At 43.0% G+C, this 23,197-nt stretch overlaps 2 protein-coding genes across 5 annotated transcripts in view; both read left to right on the top strand.

Annotated features, from left to right (window-relative positions):
- Positions 1–5,959, top strand: part of Pdlim1 (PDZ and LIM domain 1) — a 47,993-nt gene extending 42,034 nt beyond the window's left edge. For 3 of the 4 annotated variants that reach the window (XM_087584707.1, XM_087584705.1, XM_087584704.1), the window contains 2 exons: positions 5,037–5,154; positions 5,430–5,959. In XM_087584707.1, the coding sequence (XP_087440833.1) occupies positions 5,037–5,154; positions 5,430–5,616 (305 nt within the window). In that variant the 3' untranslated portion in view covers positions 5,617–5,959. 4 annotated transcript variants of the gene reach the window in all.
- An 11,048-nt stretch (positions 5,960–17,007) lies between these two features.
- Positions 17,008–23,197, top strand: part of Cyp2c22 (cytochrome P450, family 2, subfamily c, polypeptide 22) — a 39,632-nt gene continuing 33,442 nt past the window's right edge. The window contains exon 1 of the mRNA NM_138512.2: positions 17,008–17,018. The gene's annotated coding sequence lies outside the window, so the exon portion shown is untranslated. The remainder of the gene's footprint in view (positions 17,019–23,197) is intronic.

The following is a 23,197-nucleotide window of genomic DNA, read 5'->3' as shown; positions in this document are numbered from 1 at the left end:
GTCCTCTGCAAGGGTAGCCATTTCTCTTAAGCATGGAGCCATCTTTCCAGCCTGTATTTTCTATTGCTGTAGAGCCATTATAAAAATCGATTTTTTCCTTTTGAGACAGGGTGTCTCTTTGTGTAGCCTTGGCTGTTTTGGAACTCACTCTGTAGACCAGTCTGGCCTCAGACTTACAGAGATCCACCTGCCTCTGCTTCCCAAGGGCTGGGATTAAAGATGTGCTCCACCACAGCCCAACGAGTGATAGATTTTATAATGACATTTTCATTCAAATATATCATATACTATGGACCATATTCGCTCCTTATTATCTCTCCCGCCCTCACACACACTCGTCATTCATGTGTACCATGGTTTCTTGACCCATTCATCTGTTAATGGACATCTGGGTTGACTCTCTAAGTTGACCATTGATCGGGGAGTGTTACAATACACATAGATGACCAAGTATCGGCTATGCTGACCTTCCTTAGGGTATATATCCACCAGTAGTATAGCTAGATCATATGTTCTATTTTTTAATTTCTTTTGTGGAACCTTCATACTGATTTCCACAGCGGCTGCCTCACTTTACATTCCCACCAGCAGTGTGTGTAAGGGTGTTCTGGACGCCCTTGCAAGCCTTTGTTCCCGCTTGTTTTTATACAAACAACCATCCTGAGAGAGATGGGATTCGACCTCATTGTGGTTTTAATTTTCATTTCCCCGATGATCAAGGATGCGCAGTTCCATGTCCTATTGGCAACCTGTCATTTGCCTCACGCAGTCATTGGATGGTGGTGGCTTTGTTTTTGGCGTTTAATATTTTGCGTTTATTGAATATTTTAGATAGCAATCCTTGTGGCATGTAGGAGGTATTTAAAGAGTTCTGTGTCTGGCCAGCTGTTTCCAGCCATGCATATGTTAGGGAGCTGAGGGTGTAGTCAGTGTGACCTTGTGAGAGCTGTTCTAATTACACACCCTGCTCCCAAGGTGACAGGGAAGGAAGAACACGTGGAGGACACAGAAAGGAAAATGGATCTGTAAGTCACTGAAGCTGGGAAACTTCCTTTCCAGTGGGTCCCCTGAGTTTGTTCTTGCCTTAGGGCAGATGACCTTTCAGCAATGTGGAGGCCCTAGGGTAGCTACCTCAACTCTAGGCTAGTTCCAGAACTGTGCTCTAGGCTCTTCAGACATCACAAAGTGTGTAAAACAACCGTTGCTATGACCACAGTAAGTACTCCTCAGCTGTTGTGATGCTGGCACTTCACCAGAAGGTTCCAGGTGAGCTTCGCTTGTCCACGCATGACTTCTGATGCGTCTGCTGGTCTCAGAAGACAGCTCCCCTTGGAGACAGTACTGGCTAGGTCTTTATTCAGTAGCTGAGGAATGCTCTGAGATTGGTAACAGGCGGAAAGGTTTCTCCTCTCATACTTGCTTTGTCTAGCAAGCCTTGGGATTTGTCAGATCCCAGGTACCGTCCATCAGCAGCCCCTAGTCCTGTTTGGGGAATTCTGCCTGATTTTTTATACTTATCTGGTCTCTATGATGGCTACTCCTCAATGCTCTGCCCCCTTCCCTAAGACTCAGGCACCTAACTGACCTTCTGCGGTGTAAGCTTTCTCTCCCCACAGTGTACATTAATGGGTGTTTCAGTGAAAGGTACCTAGGGAATGAACTTCCCTGGATACACTCTGTCTGAGCCTCCTCTGTGGTATGGATTCTGTTGAGAGGAGCAATTTACACCCACAAGAAAATATAAACAGTGTGCTTCTTTTATGCTGAGCATTGTTGTTCTACTAGTAGTTAAATGATCTAGAGCTAGCTAGACTTTGTTTAAATTCTCCACCATTAGGCCTGGCTGATAATCAACAAGAGATCCAACTCATAGGGACCGCAACTCTGTCAGAACACATGACAAGGTCCAGGTGACTTTACCTTGAGTAAGGAAGGGAAACTTCAGTTAAGGTGGGCAACGTCAGCTTAGCTGAGTCCAAAGTCGGACACAGACTATGCCACAAAACTCATCAGAGCTCACAGATGAGGACGTGAGCATGAGGCTGTGAACCCCTTGTGGTATAAAGACCTCCTTTCATCTGCTCCAGTAACCCAAACCCATAGCTTCCATGTTCAAGGTAATTCTAACTGACATGATGCATACTGCCAGGCAGCATGGAGGAAGGAAGGGGTCAAGTTTAAGTGGAGAATCCTCTGTCAGATTTATCTCCTTCCTGAAAGCTCACCACTACCATTGCATTTATACACACTACTTATTTTTTGTTGACCTGGATTTACCTGGTCACCTGGCTGTACCTAATTGTGTAATCTGGTCTTATTATTTGATTAAACAAATTCCCTCTGAGAGAGCCCAAAAGCCTGTTTTCCTTTGAGGTTGAAATGTCAACGCCCAGGTCACTAGCTAGGGTTAAGAAAGGGCAATTGGGATTGGCAGATGCCTGTGGTTCTGAGTGAAGTCTGTGGGTAGAAACACTGGTATCTAGGGTCTACCTGCAACCTGCCACGAGACCTTGAGCGAAGCTGCTAGTCTCTATGAGCTCTCCTGTCTATATGCAAACCTCAAGGGCACCACCCTGAGCGTGGTTGCCCGAAGGATTATGGGGAAAGTTCGTCTGTGAAGTGCGTTGTCAGCTAGGCTTGATTGAACAGTGTTGGTGATAAGCCCCCAGAAATTTCCATCAGAGCAGGTTGTCCTTACAAATTCAGGTCATCCTTGGCTTTTCTCATGTTGTGTCTTACTCTGGACAAATCATAACATTTGTAGGAAAAAGGAAGACTTCATATTGTTTTAACTGTGAAATACGCAGAAAAGAAAAGCAAGTCACCTCCCCTGCCACATACTAATTAAAACACTGAACATACAGAGCAAAGAAACAGCCCATCCCTTTTTGTGATGGGCTTATAAACTCAGTACTCCATGGATGTTGCAGCACACCTCAGCATTCCTTTCCTTAAAATTTTAAATCACATTTATTTATTGGTCCATTTATATATTCTCTCTCTCTCTCTCTGTGTGTGTGTGTGTGTGTGTGTGTGTGTGTGTGTGTGTTTCTGGGGTGCTCATGTGTTGCAGTGGGCATATGGAAGTCAGAAGACAACTTCTGGAATTTGGTTCTCCCTTTCCACCACATGAGGCCTGGGGATTGCTTTCAGGCTTACCCTCTGAACCATCACGTTGGCCCTTTCTGTCCCTTTAAAGCTGTAATCATATCCCATTGTCTCTATATATCACCTTTAGTTGTCCATCCATCTGTCAGTAGAAGGATGTCTTGAAAGAGTGGAGGTATGTATGGAGACATCACACGTGGGAAAAACAGTGCTGGCTGGAGGCTCCCTCAGATGAAGAACTTGGAGATGTAGTGAGCAAACTCCTAGGTTCATGATGGCTGCTGTCAGGGTTCCAGGATCCTCTGATGACCTGGAGTCAGGTTATAGAGTACTGTCATCAGTGAAATGCATAGAAAAACAGCTGTGTGTTAATTAGTTGATTTCCCTTCCTCCTCAGAAGCAGACAAAGAAAATTTGGAGAAAGGGTTTCCTGGAAAAAGAGAGACGTGGGAATATTTCTAGTTGTTTGGAGATCAGTAGAAAGGAAAGAGAATTCCAATTTCCAAGCTTGGCTTTTTAAGTGAGAAAAAAAAAAACAAAAAAACCAACCAAACAAAAAACAAACAACAAAAAAAACAACAAACAAACAAAAAAACCCCCACAGCCAGCAGGTGGCAGTGTAGGCTTGAGGATAGGGCTGCCTTAGGTCACAGCTTCTAGCGCTCCCAATTTCAGCCTTTTGGTTTCAGAAAAGGATGTGGCTTCTCCTAACTTCATCTCTCCCTCCCTTCTCTCCTTCTACGATTTTATGGTTTCTCTTCTTTCCAGTTGAGTGAATGAGCTATAAGAAGAGGATAGCTTCCTGCCCCTTGTTGAGTTGGTGCCCCAGTAGTCCGTTTGCCAACCCACACTGTCCACATAAGCAGAGGTGGCACACCCTCAGACAGGACAGGCAGCCAAGCACCTTCAGCCAGAAAGTGAGGGAGCCATCGTGTTTGAACACCGGACCATCAAAAAAAAATTAAGCATAAAAAATTTTAATGTAACATTTTAATAAATAATCAAATTAATATTAAAAAACCGTAATAACAGAAACTGGGACAGTGACCTTCTTCCAATAGAAAGGAAAAAGGTCCCCTAGGCTTTGGGGTATGGGCCTGTCAAGGTAAGGGCTTGGCTGAGCCTTCCTCAAGTCCATTTACAGATGGCCTCTGAATCTCGCCCTGTCTCATGGGTTGCTAGATGGATATCTGGTCCTACTAAGAGTGGATCAAGCATTAATGGGAGAAACCTGAGAGATCATATCACAGAAAGGACTAGAAGAAAGTACAGGGTACTTTAAAAATACTCTTAGCAAAACAAAGAAAGATCACTCCTGTTCTTCTTCCCAAGTCAGCACAGTACCTCACTCTTGCTCCCCACATAGCCTTAGCATCTGGTGACTCATGCTGTCGAGGGGCTGACTTAGCGTGATGAGGCACCCCAACTCTTCTCATTCCCAGATGCTGGGCTCCCTCTAAGACTTGCCGTACTCAGGGCATGGGGCAAAAGCTCTATGAGGATGTGACCAACCCCACCCTGTAATTTAGGGCATGCCTATTTAGAACTCACATTTGCTCATGTCCATTGGCCAAGGGCAGGATTTCCCAGCCTTAGACCTGGTGATGTTCTGGGCCCATGTTAGTGTTTGCAAATGTGTGTGAGTTTAATGTCATGAACGCTGATCACAAGTCAGGCATTGTAGGTACTTTCTGTATTTCTTTTTTTTAAATTGCTTCGTAACAATAAAGAGGGAAATGATTTCCTATCTTTTAAAAATATGGAAATTGAAAGATTACAAAATGCCAAGCAACTTGGTTGCTGTCTGTCTGATCCCAATGACCATATCTTGGCTTGAACAGACAGATACACAGGTGGTTCTGAGAGAGCTCAGGAATCTTTACTTCATTCTTACTCCCTGGCTAACCTGGGTGTCTTTCTCCCTTTAGGGGACCCCAACAAGCCATCAGGATTTAGAAGTGTTAAAGCTCCAGTCACCAAAGTGGCTGCATCTGTTGGAAATGCTCAGAAGCTGCCCATCTGTGACAAATGTGGAACCGGCATTGTGTGAGTATTGACTTCCCTGGTGTTAGAGGTTAGACAAACCGTGAAGGTGTGGGAGTTGCTGGGTGTTGTGTAGCTTGGAGGTAAAGTCAACAGATCAATCAGAAGACTCAGAACATTTATGTTGACTTGGTAGAGGCTTTTGGAATGATGAGCCTTCCTATTTACAACCAGAGGCCTGCAGTAGGGCCTCCGAGAAGCCCCAGGCCTCACCTCAGAAAAGAGAGTATAGGACCCTAGTGTCACTAATGGAGACCCATTCTTCCTCTCTCCTGCAGTGGTGTGTTTGTGAAGCTGAGGGACCATCATCGCCACCCTGAATGTTATGTGTGCACCGACTGTGGCATCAACCTGAAACAGAAGGGCCATTTCTTTGTAGGGGATCAGATTTATTGTGAAAAGCATGCCCGGGAGAGGGTCACACCACCTGAGGGCTATGATGTGGTCACAGTGTTCCCCAAGTGATCGAGAGGACCTGCCCTGTCTGCTGCCCTCCAGCCTGCCTGCTGCACCTGGTTGTCAGAATGTTCTGGTTCTCTCCTCCCTGACAGTCCTGTGCTTAGTGTTAGTCCTGCTCAGTAAACATTGAGTTTCTCCTGTACTGACTGACCCTGACTGGCAGTGTGACACCTGCTTTTACATTACCGGGAGGTGGTTTTGTCCCTGTCCCCTCACCCACACCACAATGCACCTTCTTCCCTTGGAGTCTTCCCTGCTGAAAATGGACATTGGTCACATTGGAATTAAGCCAAATGTTTTATCTCTGATGTTACTTTGTTTTACTTAATAAATTTAGACTTTAAAGCAGTGTGCCGCCCCTTAGTTCACTCTGCCTGTGCTCTGTGTCCTGTCTCATGAACTTCTCTCTGTTAGGTTTGGTTTTTTAGTTGTGAGAATTACAGCCTTTTTCCAGGCATGAGAAAACAACTATGACCAAGCTGTGTCCCTTTACATCTTTGCGACTTGCTCTAAGCATCACTTAGCTCTTTTTCTGTTGTGGTGGTAAAACATGATGAAGGCAACTTATAGAAGAACTAGGAGTTCATTTGGGCTCACAGTCTTGGCAGGGTGGCGTGACAGCAAGTGGTGCGGCCACTGGAGCAGAAAGCTGAAAGCACACATCCTTAACTACAAGCCAAGAGTAAACTAGACATGGCATGGAGTCATTAAACTCTCAAAGCCTGCCTACAAAGACATACTTTCTCCAGCGAGCCCAGTACCATCAACTGGGGACCAAGTGTCAGTGCCTATGGGGTCCACTGTCATTCAGACCACCATATTATTATATCTTGTTTGGCTCTGTTTTAGTGAAATTTTCTTGGAGTTTGAAGGAATAAAACTTCCTGTTTTAGTAAGTTTTCTATTACTGTGAGAAAAACGCCATGACCAAGGCAACTTACAGAAGAAAGCGTTTAACTTAGCTTACAGTGTCAGGGGGTTAGAGTCCATGAGAGTGGAGAGAAGGAACAACTAAGAGCTTACATCTTAGTCTACACACACGAGACACAAAGACAGACACACTGTAGATGGTGTGAGTCACTTCAAAGCCTGTTCTCAGTGACACACTTCCTCCAACAAGACCATATCTCCTAGTCTTTCCCAAAACAGTTCTGCCAACTTTGGGACAAATAGTCAAACAAATGAGTCTATGAGGGCCATTCTAATTCAAATCACCGCACTTCTCAAATAATAGTTGGGTAGCTTCGTGGTTGGCCGTACAAGATGCCTCAGTAATCCTTTTCCAGATGGTGGAATTTGTGATGTCTCACGAGTGAGACCACCAGTGGCAGAGAGTTCAGACATGGTTAGTATGTGATTATTGGTTTTCCAGGTTTCCTCTGCAGTGTGCCAATCAGATGTTTGACATATATCTACTTTGGCTTCATGCCTGTGTGTTCAACCCTTTGACATTGCAACCCTGGCTTCTAAAGAGTTCATACCCGAGAACAAGGCAGTTAAACCTTAGCAATCACATAAGAATAAACACATCACAGGATCTCAAGTAAATTTACCATGCTTCACTGAGTCACATCCATAGCTCCCTGTTGTCCATGGCCACCCCTGACAGCTACTCTTACTCAGAGGCTGATCTTACAAATGGGCTCTCACTTCCAGTGGATTTAGAGAAAACCCTAGTAAAGGTTATACATCAATTAAAAGGTCAGTCATAAAGCCAGAAAGCCTTCTGGGTAGAAGATGAAGAAGGCCATCTTTAGTTATGTTTAGGTCAAAGAATCCTAAGGATTACATGCCAAAAGGGGGGCTAATTTGGTGTTTACTCTAATAGTATTTAGACTGATTCTATCACAGGTGTATAGGTTCCCACCTCCCAGTTAAGTAGTTTTTTTACTTTAAACTCTACCTGTGTTAAAGTTTGTATAAGGCAATGTGGTTTAAGCATTGCAGTTCTGGGAGGTTAGTGTAAGAAATACTGAACAAGAACAAATTTGGTCCATGTACAAACATGGGAAGCATGTCACTTGAACTAATGACTAGAAGGAGGGTGGTTAAAATTTCAACCTTGACAGTCCTGTCATGCCTAAGCCAGGGCTCAGTGTGGGATAATGTTGGTTGGGTTCCAGAAGGTCTTGAATTCCCATTACCCCGAGTCATTCGAATCTGTTCAACAGGAACACTCCATTTTAGAGCTATTGTTACCTCTTGATTTAGGGCAGCCTTGAGGCCTCTCGTTGAGGAGGACACATGTCTCTTTGGGGTTGCCCTCCCCTGACTATTAGGACAATAATATATAAGGACAAATTAATATAACCCATACAAGGACACATTGGACTTGATCGGGGAAATAGCCTAGCTCCCAAAATCATTATAGGATCAAACAACATACACTGGTAACCAGGGGGATCTGGATCTAGATCTGAAGCAGCTGTGTTAAAGAGAACAAAACAATAAGTTTGTGCTGCAGGAGATGGTGCAAACGTGGAGGTAGCATGTCTCTTACTGTCAAGAAAGAGAAGCGCCGCAGAACGCTTGAGACAGGATGCCAGATTTGATATGGCTGAAGCAGAAGCAGGCATTGCACATTTGGCAGACTAGGCGTGCTAGCATGGATGTGTTGGGAAAGGCTGGAAAACTCGCCAATGACTCTTCTGTGGAAGGGCTTGAAAGATGTGTCACCAAAGTGGCACACTATGCTGCAGTGTCAGGGCACATGTCTTTAAAATTGGTTTTGTTTTGCTCATTTTCCTGACTTCTGAATATAATTGGCCTCAGCATACTTGGTGATTGACAAGGCATCTTAGTTCCTTGATCTATGAGGAAGGTGGCTTACTACTTCTTGGTCAGAAGGATGCATAAACTGTTCAGATTTTTGACCCTCCTCTGCAGCCTGGGTTGATGGTTTAAGCTGCAAATACAAGACGGGCTCGCTAATGGCATGGGCGATATTGATGCTTTAAACAATAACGAGCTAGGTATGCTTTAGGTACCAGAGGAAGGATGGTGCAGTTGTCAGAAGGAAAGGTAAGGTTAGTGTGACTGTTGGAGGTACTTATGCTGGTGAGATGCTAGAGATGGCCAAAAAGACAGGCAAAGATAACAGCAAATGGATGAACCCAACAAGGGTATTTACTGCACAAGAAGAGTAGACAATGAAAGCAGGTGTGAGCCATTAGGGAAATGAGAAGTCTCCCCAACAAAACCTGCTATTTGTTCACTCAGTTATTAGAACTGAAACTCAAGACTAAAGAGCAGCCTGGTTTTTGCTTTTGATTTTGTTTTCTACTATGCTACGTTATCAGGGCAAGTGGTTTTGTTTGATGTGTGTGTGTGTGTGTGTGTGTGTGTGTGTGTGTGTGTGTGTGTTTTGCCTGCCTATCAGTGCATTAAAGTACCTGCAGTGGCTGCAGGGGTTAGAAGAGGGCATCAAATCTAGAACTGGAGTTGCAGATGGTTGTGAGCTGCCACGTGGATTCTGGGAACTGAATCCAGGTCCTCTGCAAGAACAACCATGTGCTTTTAACTGCTGAGACATCTCCTCAGTCCGAGGCAAGTATTTATAGTAATGAGTCCCCTCTCTTTCTCCAAAGAGATCCGTCTTAGGGTTTTCTTCCTACCATCAAACACTAGGGCCCAAAAGCAGCTTAGGGAGGATGACTTTATTTCACTTCTATTCCACGTCATAGTTTTTCTTAAGGTTTCTATTGCTATGAAGAGACACCATGACCACAACAACTCTTATAAAGGAAAATAGTTGATTGGGGCCGGTTTACAGTTTCAGAGGTTCAGTCCATTATCATAGCTGAAGCCTGGAAATGTGCAGGTAGAAGGAGCTGAGAGTTCTACATCCAGATTGGCAGGCAACAGGAAGTGAACTAGCTTGAGATTCTGAGACCTCAAAGTCTGCTCCCGCAGTGATACACTTCCTTCAACAAGGCCACACCTTCTCTAAAAGGCCACAGTTCTTAGTAGTGCCACTTCCTATGGACCAAACACAACAACAAGAGTCTTTGGGGTCCATTACTATACAAACTACTGTGATACCAGGGGAACTGTGGGACGAGGAGGAGCAGACCTGGAGCAAGAGAAGGATCAAGGCATGCCCAAACTCCAGAAATCTCGTCCTGAGATTGGCAGGAGTAGGATGGCTCCCCACTGTCTCAGGCCTGCATGTCTCAGTACTACTCATAGACATGTGTGCCTGAAAAACTCCCTTTGCCTCAACTGAAGAGGTCATGCTGGTAGCCCAGTTAAACTTCCTTTCCCATAAAAGGTCATGTCCTGGAAGGCGGGGCAGGCCCCTCTGGTTGAAGCCCCCAGGGAGAGCTGAAACCCGGATCTGAGAAGTGACTCAAGGCCTAAGGCCAGAGGTAAGACCAACTTTTCTGCTCCAAGTGACCTGCTTGGTGGACTCAGGACTCACAAAGGCAAAATTCCTCTGGGGCCAGGCACTTCCAGTTTCTTTCTGGGGCCTGAACTCGCTGATCCTGGCCCACAGCTCCCTGTTCCCAAACCCCTTGGGAAAGAGAACTCACTGCCCAGACAGGTGGGTACTCCTGAGACTGCAGGGCAGGAGAGACTGCCAGTACTGCCAACCCCTGCGCATATCCCTGGCCCAATAGGAAACCTTATAGGGCCTCTGGAAACAGGAAGATAGGGGCACTCATTACTGCAGTCCAGACACTGCCTGGATCTGAAGGGACCCAGTCAAACAGCTCCCTGCATCCAAATCCCATGGGAGGAAGAGCTAGCCCTTCAGACGGGCAGATACGCCTGGGAAGCCAGACGAGACTACTTTCTGCTCACACTTCTGATGCTAGAGGAAAACGCCTAGCGCCATCTGGGCCCCCTGTGCACAGGGTCCCGAGCAAAGGCAGGGCAGGACCTTCTGGTTGCTGCCTTCATGGAGAGCCGAAACCTGGATCTGAGAAGTGGCTTAAGGCCTGAGACCAGAGGTAAGGCCAACTTTTCTGCTCCAAGTGACCATCCTGGTGGACTCAGTACACATGCCCTCAGGAACACCTGAAGACCAGTAGACAGGAAAGACTACATGTCTGAAAGCAGAACACTCTGTTCCCATAATTGGCTGAAAGAGAACAGGAAAACAGGTCTACAACACTCCTGACACACAGGCCTATAGGACAGTCAAGCCACTGTCAGAAATAGCAGAACAAGGTAATACCAGAGACAACCTGATGGCGAGAGGCAAGTACAGGAACCCAAGCAACAGAAACCAAGACTATATGGCATCATTGGAGCCCAATTCTCCCACCAGAGCAAACACTGAATATCCAAACACACCAGAAAACAAGATATAGTTTTAAAATCACATTTGATCATGATGATGGAGGACTTCAAGACATAAAGAACTCCCTTAGAGAAATGCAGGAAAACACAAATAAAGAAGCAGAAGCCTATAGAGAGGACATGCAAAAATCCCTGAAAGAAGTCCAGGAAAAACACAATCAAAGAGGTGAAGGAATTAAAAATGGAAATAGAATCAATAAAGAAAGCACAAAGGGAGACAACCCTGGATATAGAAAACCAAAGGAAGAGACAAGGAGCCGTAGATACAATCATTACCAACAGAATGCAAGAGATAGAAGAGAGAATCTCAGGAGCAGAAGATTCCATAGAAATCATCGACACAACTGTCAAAGATAATGTAAAACAGAAAAAGATACTGGCACAAAACATACAGGAAATCCAGGACATAATGAGAAGAGCAAACCTAAGGATAATAAGTGTAGAAGAGAGTGAAGACTCTCAACTCAAAGGACCAGTAAATATCTTCAACAAAATCATAGAAGAAAACTTCCCTAACCTAAAGAAAGAGATGCCCATAAACATACAAGAAGCCTACAAAACTCCACATAGACTGGATCAGAAAAGAAATTCCTCCTGTCACATAATAGTCAAAACACCAAATGCACAAAACAAAGAATATTAAAAGCAGTAATGGAGAAAGTCAAGTAACATATAAAGGCAGACCTATCAGAATTACACCAGACTTCTCACCAGAGACTATGAAAGCCAGAAGATCCTGGACAGATGTCATACAGACCCTAAGAGAACAAAAATGCCAGCCCAGGTTACTGTATCCAGCAAAGCTCTCAATTAACATAGATGGAGAAACCAAGATATTCCATGACAAAACCAAATTTATACAATATCTTTCTACAAATCCTGTTCTACATAGGATAATAAATGGTAAAGCCCAACACAAGGAGTCAAGCAACACCCTAGACAAAGGAAGAAACTAATCATTTTGCAACAAAATTAAGAGAAGACAAGCACAAACATAATCTCACATCCAAACATGAATATAACAGGAAACAACAATTACTATTCCTTAATATCTCTCAACATCGATGCACTCAATTCCCCAATAAAAAGACACAGATTAGCAAACTGGATACTCAATGAGGACCCAACATTTTGATGCCTACAGGAAACACATCTCAGAGACAAAGACAGACACTACCTCAGAGTAAAAGGCTGGAAAACAACTTTCCAAGCAAATGGTCTGAAGAAGCAAGCTGGAGTAGCCATTCTAATATTGAATAAAATAAATTTTCAACAAAAAGTCATCAAAAAAGATAAGGAAGGACACTTCATATTCATCAAAGGAAAAATCCACCAAGATGAACTCTCAATTCTAAATATCTATGCTCCAAATACAAGGGCACCTATATACATAAAAGAAACCTTACTAATGCTCAAAACACACATTGCACCTCACACAATAATAGTGGGAGATTTCAACACCCCACTCTCATCAATGGACAGGTCATGGAAACAGAAATTAAACAGAGACGTAGACAGACTAAGAGAAGTCATGAACCAAATGGACTTAACAGATATTTATAGAACATTCTATCCTAAAACAAAAGGATATACCTTCTTCTCACCACCTCATGGTACTTTCTCCAAAGTTGACCATATAATTGGTCATAGAACAGGCCTCAACAGATACAGAAAGATTGAAATAATCCCATGCATCCTATCAGAACACCACGGGCTAAAGCTGGTCTTTAATAACAGTAAGGAAAAAATGCCCACATAAACATGGAAGTTGGATAATGCTCTACTCAATGATAACCTGGTCAAGGAAGAAATAAAGAAAGAAATTAAAGACTTTTTAGAATTTAATGAAAATGAAGGTGCAACATACCGAAACTTATGGGACATAATGAAAGCTTTGCAAAGAAGAAAACTCATAGCTCTGAGTGCCTGCAGAAAGAAACAGGAGAGAGCATATATCAGCAGCTTGACAGCACACCTAAAAGCTCTAGAACGAAAAGAAGCAATACACCCAGGAGGAGTAGAAGGCAGGAAATAATCAAACTCAGAGCTGAAATCAACCAAGTAGAAACAAAAAGAACTATACAAAGAATCAACAGAAACAAAAGTTGTTTCTTTGAGAAAATCAACAAGATAGATAAACCCTTAGCCAGACTAACCAGAGGACACAGAGAGTGTGTCCAAATTAACAAAATCAGAAATGAAAAGGGAAACATAACAACAAGCCAGAGGAAATTAAAAAAATCATCAGATCCTACTTCAAAAGCCTACATTCAACAAAACTTGAAAATCTGCAGGAAATGGACAATTTCCTAGACAGATACCAGGTACCTAAGTTAAATCAGGAACAGATAAACCATTTAAACAACCCCATAACTCCTAAAGAAATAGAAGCAGTCATTAAAAGTCTCCCAACCAAAAAGAGCCCAGTCCAGATGGGTTCAGTGCAGAATTCTATCAGACGTTCATAGAATATCCAAGCTATTCCACAAAATTGAAACAGATGGAGTGCTACTGAATTCCTTCTATGAAGCCACAATTACTCTTATATAAACCACACAAAGACCCAACAAAGAAAGCGAACTTCAGGCCAATTTCCCTTATGAATATCAATGTAAAAATACTCAATAAAATTCTTGCAAACCGAATCCAAGAGCAAATCAAAACAATCATCCATCATGATCAAGTAGGCTTCATCCCAGGCATGCAGGGATGCTTCAATATATGGAAAACCATCAACATAACCCACTATATAAACAAACTAAAAGATAAAAAACCACATGGTCCTTGTACTGGATGCTGAGAAAGCATTTGACAAAATTCAACACCCCTTCACGATAAAAGTTCTGGAAAGAACAGGAATGCAAGGCTCATATCTAAACATATGAAAGCTACATACAGCAAACTAGTAGCTAACATTAAACTAAATGGAGAGAAACTTGAAGCAATCCCACTAAAATCAGAGACTAGAAAAGGCTGCCCACTCTCTCCCTACTTATTCAATATAGTTCTTGAAGTCTTAGTCCGAGCAATCAGACAACAAAAGAAGATAAAAGGGATACAGATAAGAAAGGATGAAGTCAAAATATCACTATTTCAGATGATATAATAGTGATTAATTGATCCCAAAAGTTCCACCAGAGAACTACTAAACCTGATAAACACCTTCAATAAAGTGGTTGGGTATAAAATTAACTCAAAGAAATCAGTAGCCTTCCTCTACACAAAAGAGAAACAAGCCGAAATAGAAACTAGGGAAACGACACCCTTCATAGTAATCCCAAATGATATAAAATACCTCAGTGTGACTTTAACAAAGCAAGTGAAAGATCTGTGTGATAAGAACTTCAAGCCTCTGAGGAAAGAAATTGAAGAGGATCTCAATGGAAGATGGAAAGATCTCCCATGCTCATGGATTGGCAGGATTAATATAGTAAAAATGGCCATTTTACCAAAATGATCTACAGATTCAATGAAATCCCCCTCAAAATTCCAACCCAATTCTTCACAGAGTTAAACAGAACAGTTTGCAAATTAATCTGGAATGACAAAAAAACCAGGATAGCTAAAACTATCCTCAACAATAAAAGGACTTCCAGGGGAATTACTATCCCTGAACTCAAGCAGTATTACAGAGCAATAGTGATAAAAACTGCATGGTATTGGTACAGAGACAGACAGATAGACCAATGGAATAGAATTGAAGACCCAGAAATGAACCTACACACCTATGGTCACTTGATTTTTGACAAAGGAGCCAAAACCATCCAATGGAAAAAAGATAGCATTTTCAGCAAATGGTGCTGGTTCAACTGGAGGTCAACATGTAGAAGAGTGCAGATCGATCCATTCTTATCACCCTGTACAAAGCTTAAGTCCAAGTAGATCAAGTACCTCCACATCAAACCAGACACACTCAAACTAATAGAAGAAAAACTAGGGAAGCATCTGGAACACATGGGCACTGGAGAAAGTTTCCTGAACAAAACACCAATGGCTTATGCTCTAAGATCAAGAATCGACAAATGGGCTCTCATAAAACTGCAAAGCTTCTGTAAGGCAAAGGACACCGTTGTTAGGACAAAACGGCAACCAACAGATTGGGAAAAGATCTTTATCAATCCTACAACTGATAGAGGGCTTATATCCAAAATATACAAAGAACTCAAGAAGTTATACTGCAGGGAGTCAAATAACTCTATCAAAAAATGGGGTTCAGAGCTAAACAAGGAATTCACAGCTGAAGAATGTCAAATGGCTGAGAGACACCTAAAGAAATGTTCAACATCTTTAGTCATAAGGGAAATGCAAATCAAAACAACCTTGAGATTTCACCTCACACCAGTGAGAATGGCTAAGATCAAAAACTGAGGTGACAGCTAATGCTGGTGAGGATGTGGAGAAAGAGGAACACTATTCCATTGTTGGTGGGATTGCAGACTGGTACAACCATTCTGCAAATCAGTCTGGAGATCCCTCAGAAAATTGGACATTGAACTACCTGAGGACCCAGCTATACCTCTCTTGGGCATATACCCAAAAGAGCCTCAACATATAAAAGAGACACGTGCTCCACTATGTTAATCGCAGCCTTATTTATGATAGCCAGGAGCTGGAAAGAACCCAGATGCCCTTCAACAGAGGAATGGATACAGAAAATGTGGTACATCTACACAATGGAATATTACTCAGCTATCAAAAACAATGACTTTATGAAATTCATAGGCAAATGGATGGAACTGGAAAATATAATCCTGAGTGAGGTAACCCAATCACAGAAAAACACACATGGTATGCAATCATTGATAAGTGGCTATTAGCCCAAATGCTTGAATTGCCCTAGATGCACAGAACACATGAAACTCAAGACGGATGATAAAAATGCGAATGCTTCACTCCTTCTTTAAAAGGGGATCAAGAATACCCTTGGCAGGGAATAGGGAGGCAAAGATTAAAACAGAGGCAGAAGGAACACCCATTCAGAGCCTGCCCCACATACATATACAGCCACCCAACTAGACAAGATGGATGAAGCAAAGAAGTGCAGGCTGACAGGAACTGGATGTAGATTGCTCCTGAGAGACACAGCCAGAATACAGCAAATACATAGGCGGATTCCAGCAGCAAATCACTGAACTGAGATTGGAACCCCTGTTGGTGGAATCAGAGAAAGGACTGGAAGAGCTTGAGGGGGCTCGAGACCCCGTATGAACAACAATGCCAACCAACCTTGTTCAACCCGCTTTCTTATAGCACCCAGGACTGAGTCAGGAGTGGCACTTCCCCTACCGTTGGGGCCTTCTACACCAATCAATAATTAATTAATAACATGAACTAATGGTCAAAAGATAAAATTAAGAAAGTACATTAAAAACTAAAACAGGCTAATTTTATGGAGGTGTAATCTCTTGTTTCCCTCTTCTCATAGAACACTAGCTTGTGTCAAGGTGACAAGAATAAAACTAACTAGTTTGTGTCAAGTTGTCAAGAATAAAACTAGCCAACACAGAATCTTGGCCATTTTCTCAGTTAACAGTATAGTTAAGTCATGGGGAGACAGGAAGGTATTTCTGGAGAGTGTTGGTCAGATATGGGTTGAGATGTCTTGATACTCATATATATGAAACACCAATATGGCCTCTCTGTTAGAGTGAGTGAATATAGGGACCAGTGCATATTTTCCTGACCTCTGAATATAGTTGTCACAAGCATGCTTGGTGATTGGCATGGCATCTCCTCAGTTGCCTTGGGTAGTAAGATAAGAACTATGATGGTTAATAAGAAAGTTTGAAACATCTCATTTCCCCTTGCATCACAAGATGCCCTGCAAAAGCTCATCTCCAAATAAAGAAATATTCTTCAAAATCCACAAGAATCACAGCTCACAAATGAATGCATATATAAATAAACCATTGCTCATCAAGGAAGGGGATGGGTTTGAAATCGCACAATTTTGTCATTCTTAGAGGAGTCATGGGTCTGGAATGAATAGTTTTCAGTAGTCTGTTTACTTGTTTTGCAATGCTGGGGTCAAACCCGGGGCTTGTTAGGCAAAGGCTGTATCAGTGACCTCTGCTCCCATTCTGGTTCATGTTACAACAAGACAGGTACTGGGAAATGGCAATGAACTCTGGATGACTCCACCAGGAAGTTGCAGCAACTCTGTGCTGCGATGTCTATCTCTGCGGACAGCTGACCAAGGTGATCTCCAGTTCATACCATGCGATCCCTCGGTTTGAGAAGCGAAGAGGTTCTTTATGGGGACAGGGTTAGGGGGATGTTGACCTGAAAACCGGGAAAGGGAATAACAATCAAAATGTAAATAAGAAATACTCAAGTTAGTAAAGAAAAAAAAAAAGGCAGCTTACTGATGTAATACCAAGGCTATTGAAAGAACTTTACACTTTTCATATGATAGCTCGTTGCACGCTTCTACACAATGGCTAAGGACACAAACCCTGGCTGAGCTACAGGTGGCAGAATGGTCAGTTACAACTTGGACTCTGTTGTCTCAACAGTGAGTGAGGCCAGACATCTACCTGCAAGATCGACCCTTCGTGGGGTTGAAGGGCCGAGGATATTATGCAAGCCGCTTTAGCCTGACCCTTCGGTCACCTTGCCTGCTGGTTCTGTGCCTGTCCCTTGACTCTTCCCTGTGGCTGGTGACCACTTCTTGTGACTTTATGGAGGTGGAGGAAGCATCCCGAAGTTGACTCTGGGATGAGTTAGTGTGGTATCTGGCAGTTTGTTGTAATGGTGACTGCTTGAAACACAGTTGGGTTGAGCCTATAAAGGCAAACTCTCCCACTGTGCAAAGCTTCCAGTGTTATACCTAATCTGGTAAAATTGTAGTCTCACTATTGTTAAAAAAAAGTTAGGTTAAGATAGATGTTAGTGCAGTAAGGAAATGTCCTGTACGCACATGTTTTTATTTTATGAATTTATGTATTTTATGAACATAGAGAAAAAAGAGCATGTGGAAAGTTAATAAGTAAACAATTAACGATAAGATGGAGCATATTAGGTAGTTTGTTTAGGAAACCCACGATAAAATATCTTTCAGGCCCATGGAGGGCACGTAGTGCTGATGCCTGACTAGGTACCTTTCACTCCCAACTGTTTTAATTTCTAGAGTTAAGGTCTGTATGAAGATTGTATATTAACTTCCAATTTCCTTTGTTTTAGGGTCTCCATGTGACCCCGGTTTCCTTCTGGCCTATGTTCCCCTCAATGTGATGGTATTGCATGTGGGACAGGCATAAGAACTGGTGAAGTTGAACAAACTCAAACCCTGGGAATCTCAGAGATTTGAGAATGCCAGGAGTGGAGCCTACCCATCTCTGTACCTGGCTCTGGAACACATAACCAGGACATCCCACTGAGAGGACCATGGGCACTCAGTCAAGTAGCTGGAGTTATTTTCCATGCTATCGAGATGTCTAGGTAACCTTGAGACTTCAGCCAATGAAGTTCCCTTTCTGGGTATTCCTTCCCCCAAAAGGTATATAATCCCTGGTTGACCCCAAATAAAGTGTGTGCATTCACAACCACCATCAAATAAAGCAACTGTGAACAAGCAAGGATCGTCTCTGAGAACTGCTTTGTTAATGACTGCCATGGCAAAGGCTTTTTTGCCTTAAAGAGCCACATCTAAAACTCCTAAGGACGGCTTTCTTTCCTCCAGCCTCTCCAGAACTCTCTGCACTCATTTCTAGAGAGGGGAAACAGCCATTGGACTCCCCTCCAGGTTCCTGACTCCCCCTGCTGGCAGTATACCAGCGGTGCCTGGGTACCCAGAGAGGAAACTGGGAACTCCTGTGGACTCCCCATTTCAGACTTTGCTCTGCTTCCTCTCTGTGGCATGCCAGCGGCCCTTGGTTACACCCCCCCCCCACCCCTGGTAGAGAGGCAGGATGTAGCCCTATATGCAATCTCTCTCACAAGATTATAAGCACCTCCTAGATCCATCCAGGTAACATCCAATTTTATTTACACGTGAAGTTGTCTCTGGTCAGTTTCTGCACATCTTGGGTTTTGTGCATTATGCAAGAGGATGGGAAAAGAAAGTGGACGTTCTAGGGCTGGCATCTGGAGAAGGTGCAGAGTTAGTCTATTGTCTCTAAGGAAAATAAAAAGCTCATAGGAACAACACACAATAGGCTATATAAGATGAAGCCATGTTCCAGAGCTCTGCCACTCTGGAGGTTTTTTGGAGTCAGCCTGGGATAACAACAGATCTCTCCCTTCCACACCGGTGTGTGAGTTATTTTGGCAAACACATCATTTTCCTACCAGTAATCCCTGCTGTAAGTTGTCTTTATTATGTTGCAATATGTTCCCCTGTATGCCTGATCTCCCCAGGACTTTTATAATGAAATAGTATTGGATTTTATCAAAGGCATTTTGGTATCTAATGAGATGATCAAATGGCCTTTATCTTTCAGTGTTCTTTAAATAGTACATGACGTTTATTGGTTTTTGTATGTTGAACTATCCCTGCATCTCTGGGATGAAGCCTACCTGATCATGGTGGATGATTTCCTGGTGTGTTATTGGATTTGGTTTGTGACATTTTATCGGGCAGTTTTACAACTGTGTTCATGAGGGAAATTGGTCTGTAATTCTCTTTCGTTGTTGAATCTTTGTGTGTTTTGGGTATCAGTATGACTGTGACCTCAAAAATATCAATTGGGTGCCATTCCTTCTGTTTCTATTTTGTAGAATAAATTGAAGAATATTGGCATTCACTCTTCTTTGGAAGGCTGCTAGAATTCTGTGCTAAAACTCTCAGGTGTAATTCTAATACGAGTCTCTATTGAGAAGTAAGTGCAGGGCCTTTATATGTTACTTTCTCTTTTTCACTTTTTCGCTTGCAGCTTTTATTATTCTTCCTTAGTTCTGTATGTTTAGTGTTTTTATTATTATGTGCTGAGAGGGCTTCTTTTTCTGATTTAACCTATTTAGTATTATTTGTGCTTCTTGTATCTTTTTTTAAAAAAAGCTTTATTATCTACACAGTGTTCTGCCTGCACATATACCTACAGGACAGAAGAGGGCGCCAGATCTCATTGCAGATGGTTATGAGCCACCATGTGGTTGTTGGGAATTGAACTCAGGACCTCTGGAAGAGCAGTCAGTGCTCTTAACGGCTGAGCTATCTCTCCAGCCCCCACTTCTTGTAACTTTATAGGCATCTCCTTTAGATTAGAAAACATTTCTCCTAAGATTTTGTTGAAAACATTTCTGCATCTTTGAACTGGGATTCATCCTCTTCCTCTATTCTACTCTTCTTAGGTTTGTTCTTTTCATAGTGTCCCAGATTTTCTAAGTGTTTTGTGTCATGATGTTTTTAGATTTTACGTTTCTTATACTGTATCTTCAATGCCTGAGATTCTTTCTTCCAACTTTTGTATTCTGTTGGTGAAGTTTGCTCTGTAATTCTTGCTCAAATTACTATGTTTTTCATTTCCAGAATTCCCTCAGGTTGCGTTATCTTTTGAAATTAATTAAAAATTATTGATTCTTTGCAATTTTCACATCATGTGCCACAATCTGACTCAAATTCCCGTCTCTTCATATCTGCCTTTACAACTTACCCTCTTTAAAAAAAAAAACAAAGAAAACAAAACATCAACATCAAAAAACACAAAAAAGAAAAAAAATCTTGTCATGGAAGTTGTAATGTGTCATAGTGTCACATAGTATACCCTCTATCCATACATCTTTCCTTGCAGATGTTCACTGGGATGCTCATTGGTCTGGTTCGAGGCCTCTGGCTTATGCTATATCATCAACACTAGATCCTCACCAGGGCGCTTGGCTATCCTGTTGTTGCCCTCAGTTGTGGAGATCCTGCTTCTTTGGATCTGCAGGACTTCCGGCCCCTTCATGTGTTCTAGCAGTTCATGGAGTAGCTGTTGGGGTGGGGTAATATGTAGTTTTTGGATCTGAGCTTGGGTAGTTGCTGACTTGGGCAGACAACCAACTCTCCAGCATGCTTTACCACCAGTATTAGCTCTCCAGCACTGCCCAATTTGCTCACCCAATGCTGTAGCTGGCAAGGAGCAGGCCAGCTCTCCTAGACTCGTTACCTCAGGGCCAGCTCTCCTACTTACCCTAGGTAGCAAGGGACAAGATTGGGGAGGGAATCTCTTCGCTTGCCCATGACAGTACATGGTAGATGAAGGATGGCGTCAGAACTCCTGAATTCATGCCTTCGGGGGCATCTAACTCAGGGTCAGCTGTATTGTATTACCCAGGTAAGGCGCAGGGCCTACTCTCCTGAGTGCTGCAGATGGTGAGGAGCAGGGCCAGCTCTCCTGCTCATGTGACCCTGGGGCCAGTTCTCCCACCTGCCAGAGGGAGTAGAATGCAAGGGGGTGCAGGGAGGGCATCTCTGTCTTACCCATATCACCATACAACAGATGAAGGGTGGGTCCAGCTATCCTGTGTTCATGCCCTCAGGCCACCTTGCTCATATCCCCTTCACCAGGGCCAGCTCTACTGTTCTGCCCAGTGTGGTGGTGGTGGTGGTGATGTGGGGGTGAAGGTGTGGAGCCTGGTTTTATAAGTGCTGCAGCCAGTGATGGGCAGGGCCAGCTCTGAACAGTCCACTGACATCAACATGGTCCTAGGCCACAGCCCAGACCAGGGATGTCCACCTGGCCTTTGATGGTAACATGGAGCCACAGACATTTGTAGAGACCCACTGCTGCTGCAGGCCCAAGGAAATAGACATATTCTGGGTGGTAGCAAGAGCCAGGATCTCTCTATGGCCTCAGTGGCAGCACAGGCTACCTCTATCAGACTGTTCATCACTACCCTTGCCTCTCCAGCACTGTTTCTCTTCACTGTCCACACACACAGCTCTGCCTTTCCTTCTCTGCCATCTCTCCACTACTTATTTGCTCATATTACTTATTGCTGGGCCTCTGGGTATCTTCACCCCCACCTACACCTTTCCTCAATTTTTCTAAGAGATTTATTCATCTCCTCCGATTGTTAGTTTGTGCTTTCTTGGATTTCTTTAAGAGATTTATCCATTTCCTCTTGAAGGACCTCTACTATCTTCACTTAGTTGGTTTTAGAGTCATTTCCTTGTGCATCAACTATGCTGGAATATTCAAGACCTGCTGTGGTAGGTTAGCTGGGCTCTGGAGGAGACATATTGCCCTGTCTGTTATTGTTTGTGGTTTTTATTATAATATTTTTATTGATTATTTGGGAATTTTATGTCATGAACCCTGAGCACCCTCACTTCCCAGTCTTCTTAGGTCTGCCCCTGTACCCTTGGGATGCCCCCTCAAAACTGAAAAAAAGAAGAAGAAAAGTAATTAAGTTCAATTTGTGTTGCCCATGTACTCATTGGGACATGGTCAAACTCCTGGTGGCCTCCCCATAAAGAAACCAGAACCCTTCTCCATCTGTACCCTTGCCAGAAGCCATTAGTTCTGGAGAGCTATACTTTATCCTTATCACAATATTTAAGAGTTCTCTTCCATAGCTTTTTATCTAGGCTGCTACTTTTTGGGAGCTATTGGTAGGAGGAGGAAATGTCTCAGAAAACTTCTAGGTTCCTGGCAACATCCTGGAGCACAGACATCCACACACACAGTTCCTGGTATCAGCATGCGGCATTGACAACATGCTCTCCTGTGGCAGTAAAGACCACAGACATCACTCTGGCTTCCTCTGCTGCATGGACCACAGTCACCATCACAACACTCATCAGCAGCACAGGGGAAGGAAATCAACATTGTTCTCAGCATTAGCATAGCTCATGGACATCAATAGGGGGCCAGACCACATCACAAAACAAGTCTCAACAGATACAAGAAAGTTAGAATAACCCCCTGTATCATATCAGACCACTTCTGATTATAGCTGGATTTCAACAACAGCACAGACATCAGAAAGCCTAAAAACACAGAAACAGAACAACCCTGAATGACTACAGGGTCAAGGCAGAAATAAAGAAATTAAAGACTTCCCAGAATTCAATGAAAATGAATGCACAAAATACCCAAACTTATGGGATGCAATGAAAACAGTGCTAAGAGTTCATAGCACTAAGTGCTTCCATAAAGAAATTGGATTCTGAACATCTATGCTCCAAATGCAAGGGAACCCACTCACACAATAATAGTGGGAGACTTCAACAGCCCATTCTCAGCAATGCACAGATCATGGAAACAGAAACTAAACAGATACATAGTGAAATTAACAGAAGCTATGAACCAAACAAATTTAACAGATATCTATAGGACATTTCATCCTAAAACAAAAG

The sequence above is a fragment of the Rattus norvegicus genome, chromosome 1 (genome assembly GCF_021556685.1).
Source record: "Rattus norvegicus strain SHRSP/BbbUtx chromosome 1, alternate assembly SHRSP_T2T, whole genome shotgun sequence".
Lineage (NCBI taxonomy): Eukaryota > Metazoa > Chordata > Mammalia > Rodentia > Muridae > Rattus > Rattus norvegicus.
The sequence above is the reverse complement of the archived record's forward strand: the minus strand, read 5'-3'. Positions and strand labels throughout refer to the sequence as shown.